The following is a 4,437-nucleotide window of genomic DNA, read 5'->3' as shown; positions in this document are numbered from 1 at the left end:
GCTGATAGTATCAGTATGACCTTTCAACCATTTGATGCAACGCTTCCGCTGCAAATCCCATATTCGTACAACTTGGCCACTGCCTCCTGAACAAATGTATCTGGATGCTTTGCTGCTAAAGTTAATTGTTGAAACAAATTCCTGCAAGTGATATAGAGCAACTACTTGCAACAACACAACAACAACAACAACATACTCGGTATAGTCCCACAAAGTGTGGTATGGGGAAGGTAGAGTCAGCGTGTACGTAAATTTTACCCCTATCTCAGAGGTAGAGAGAGGTTGTTTCTAATAGACCCTCGGATCAAGGAAAAACAATGCAAAGCAATGTAGAAAAGAAGTAATGGGAGTACAAGAACAACAGATAATAATAAACCAATACGATAATCAACGTACAAAGAAACAACCGATAGTAACAAAAATCGACGGACATGAAACTACAAGAACAATACTATCACTCTCAAAATTCACCATTCTCAAAAAATGTTGTGCCAAAATCCATTGCAATAATTGGCAATTAAGGAAATATTACATTTTGATAACATGACGACAAAGTAGCTAAAATAATTGAGTATTAAACTAAACAAAAGGTTTAAACTTGCAAATTTTGCAGTTGCTGGTGATACCAAATAATCTTAAATTGCAATATTGCATTAAAATTTGCAGACATTAAGTCAAAAAATAAACAAAATTACCTCGATATTGTCAGCACCATCAGCGCCGCCCATTGGTACAGTCCCCAAACTCTGTCCATTTTTCCTCCAAAATGATATCTTCTTGTCATCTCCAGCGCTTGCCACCACCAAATCTACAACAAAATTTAAACCCATTTTGCAAATATGTATATACTTGAAATTAATGTAAAAGAAACGAAAATTTTGACTAACTAGTGTGGTTCCACTTGACGGAGTTGACTTGGAAGCCAGGGGAAGGAGTGTAGCTAAGAATGCAGGGATCACGGGGTTCCAGAGAGAGGTCAAATAGCTTAACGGTATCACCGCCAGTAGAAGCCAAAAGGGCCTTTAGCGAATCTTCGGAGTTCATTCTATAATTGCTGCATGGGTAAAATGTAAAAATTTTATGAATGAAAGATTTGGATTTTAAGAAGATGGGAAAGTGCAAAAAGAGAAAGAGAGAAGATTGGATGGGAGAGTGAAGTGGGTATAATTGAGCATTTTCTACTTTAGGTGTTTGATTTGAAACCCTACCCCCATCTCAAAGAATCTAAAGAATGATTTTTTTTCCCACCAAACATAAAAACAAGAGACGCCAAAGACTTAACAAGGCTCCATACATTAACGAAAAATCAAAAACCGTAACAAAACAATTAAGCAAAGAGCCATAATATAACCAAACAAGCATAATAAACCCATCTCAAAAAGATCATTTTTTAAACCAAACATAAAAAAACAATGAGTAAAAGTTGTACAATATGAACCAAACAAAAACCAAGAGGCCCCAAATGCTTAACAAGTCTCCATAAATTAACTTCAAATCAAGAACCATAACAAACAATAAAGCAAAGAACCATAGTACAACCAAACAAGCATAAACCCATCTCTCAAAAAGATCATTTTTCAAACCAAACATCCAAAAAACAATGAGTAAAAGTTGTACAATATGAACCAAACAAAAACCAAGAGGCCCCAAATGCTTAACAAGTCTCCATAAATTAACTTCAAATCAAGAACCATAACAAACAATAAAGCAAAGAACCATAGTACAACCAAACAAGCATAAACCCATCTCTCAAAAAGATCATTTTTCAAACCAAACATCCAAAAAACAATGAGTAAAAGTTGTACAATATGAAGCAAACATAAAACCAAGAAGCCCCAAATGCTTAACAAGGCTCCAATACATTAACTAAAAATCAAGAACCATAACAAAACAATAAAGCAAAGAACCATAATATATCAATACAAGCATAACCCCATTTCAAAAAAATTATTTAAAAAAAAAAAACCTGATGGTAACAAAATTTTCAGGGTTTAAGAAGCAAGAAAATGAGAAGCGGCTAGGTCATTCCTAGTATGGGTTTAAGAAAGAAAGTACTATATATAATAAAACAATGTTTTTCGACTTTTTCCGAGTGACAATAATATTTGCGCCGTTTTAATAGCTCCAAATAGTAAGGGACTTCGAGCGTAATTTTACTGCTTTAAGGTGTTGTACATTGATTATAAAGAGGATATTTTTGGAATAAATGTACAACATGCATTCTCTTTTGGTTAAGTGAATTATTTATTTGTTTTTGGAAAACTTTTTGTTTTATTTCAACTTGAAATACTCAAATTTGGAATACCACTACCTCATAACATAAAGTAGAGAGGTTATTTTCGATAGATCCGACTTAGGATCGATAGCAGTATAACAAACACAAAATAAATGCATATAAACTTGTATAATTTGCAAAGTAAAGAAACCGAAATTAGGGCAGTGTAAATTTTGATTCAAACCGTTAACCCGAACTGATAATTTGTTTATCGGGTTAACGGTTCAATTTTTTCAATTATCGAGTCGGGTGTCAATTTCATTTTTTTCAGTAACGGATCATCGGTTTGAGTGGCGATTTTTCATAAATTTATATCGGGTCACCCGATAACCCGATAGTGAAATAGAGGCCTTTATAATTTATTTACATTTCCCATTCCCAACGTCCCAGCCCAATTAAAATTTAAATCCCATCTTCCAAGCCTTTAAGCCCACCGTCATAATACTTGCCCTAGAGGGAGAAAGGGATTCCAATCTTCCATTTCTGAATTTGATTTCACAATTCACTCTACCTTTACTCTCTCAGTCTCTCCGTCTCTCAAAGTCCGATAATATCAGTAGATCCAAAGACGGCCAAAGACGATTTGCTGATTTTCATTTCTGATTTCACAAGTCACTACGCCTCTCTCATTCTCTCTGTCTCTCGAACCGGTAATATCTTTCCGTTAGAATGGGTTATTTCTTAGATCTAATTTTTTGATTGTTTCTCAAAACCCACAATATTTGAGATGTTTGATTTCCTATTGCATGAGCTATTGAGTTTGGTAGTGTGTTGGATTTTCTGATTTCTCTTGTCCAAATCCGTTTCTTTTTAGTTTCTGGTAGTGTGCAACTGAATTTTGTTGGGTGTTTGTTTTTTGTTGATTTCTCTTGACGTTGATGTTTGATTTTCTATTGCATAAATGTTCAGGCAGCTTGGGTCTATAATATGTGTGTATTCTAGTTTTCATTTCGTTACAAAATGTCTAATGAGATTATTTTGTGTAAAGATAAAGTATTTGGTGAAGTGAGATTTTTGCAATTAAGGATTTGGTTAATTTTGCTTGTCAGTTGATTTGTTTTGGCTTGCTATGCTAATTGAAGATTTTAACATATTTCAAATGTGTCTTTTGTTTGTTAATTCGTACCACAAGCTATTTACTTCGTTCTATTGATTCCATTAGCTTACTCCATTCTGTTGATTTTAGTTGACATTGAAGTTTAATATGTCAAACTATTTATGGTGTGGTCTATTTTGCTCTATGCATATTTTCAAGTAATTAGTATTATTACTATCTCAACAGTCAAGTGGTCAACAGGTAAGAATTTATGTTTTTGTTCGATTTCATTCTTAAAAGTCTTTTGCTAATCTGCTTCATCTTCAATTTTTGCATATGACAATATAGAATACTCCTAAAAAAACACCACGATTCCATGATGGGGCAGTGTTAACAGTAGATTTTTTATTGAAACTAACTCTACTCTACTGCTGGAAGTAAACTTATTAGTTTGAGTTAAAAATGTAGAAGTTCTAACAAAGTTGGAAGTAAGTGTATAAGTATGAGTCATATAGCAAATGAAAGCTTTGGTTTTTCTTATAAGAAGTTGATGCATTTTGCTTTAGAAAAAACTAATCCACATACCTCTTTGATCCCTTCTCCACTGCAGGTATCTGTATTTTGGGTTTTCTTTGTTTTCCACAACTTTTCATTATCTTTGTACTAAGCATGTGATTTAGTTGTTGTATGTTTTTCTGTTTTTTGTTCTTTTTGCTTTGTTAAGTGTGAAACTTTGTCTGCTTCTGCAAATTCTTGAAGAAGGAACAAAATTTGTATTAAAAATATCAGCAATTTTAGGTTGAGACAAAAAACATGAGAGGGGTGAGCCTGTGAGAGGGGTGACCCTGTGACTGTGACTTTGGATTTTTCTATTATGTTTGTGCTAGCAGTTTTGTGCATAGAAACAAGAAAAATCACTAAGCAGTAGGGTCATAGGTAGTAAACATTAGATATGTTTAATGTTAATGGTTCACCCAATAATCGAACCGATAACAATAAAAAATCGATCAACCGATAATCGATTAACTGATATCTTAACGGCTCTTTAACGGTTTAGCATATATACAAACCGATAATAAATATGTAAAACCGATAATTTTCAAAACCAAACTGAACCGATCGATAT

The 4,437-nt window shown here is 33.6% G+C and overlaps 1 protein-coding gene across 2 annotated transcripts; it reads right to left on the bottom strand.

Annotated features, from left to right (window-relative positions):
• LOC124894903 (protein NEDD1-like) lies at positions 1-2,096 on the bottom strand (the record flags this gene model as incomplete). Of its 2 annotated transcripts, XM_047405400.1 has the most annotated exon segments (4): positions 1-141; positions 696-808; positions 888-1,054; positions 1,967-2,096. In XM_047405400.1, coding segments are annotated over 3 exon segments (411 nt in total), but the record flags the coding sequence as incomplete, so codon positions are not given.
• Positions 2,097-4,437: the final 2,341 nt, after the last annotated feature.

Source organism: Capsicum annuum, unplaced genomic scaffold, assembly GCF_002878395.1.
Source record: "Capsicum annuum cultivar UCD-10X-F1 unplaced genomic scaffold, UCD10Xv1.1 ctg78229, whole genome shotgun sequence".
Taxonomy (NCBI): domain Eukaryota; kingdom Viridiplantae; phylum Streptophyta; class Magnoliopsida; order Solanales; family Solanaceae; genus Capsicum; species Capsicum annuum.
The sequence above is the reverse complement of the archived record's forward strand: the minus strand, read 5'-3'. Positions and strand labels throughout refer to the sequence as shown.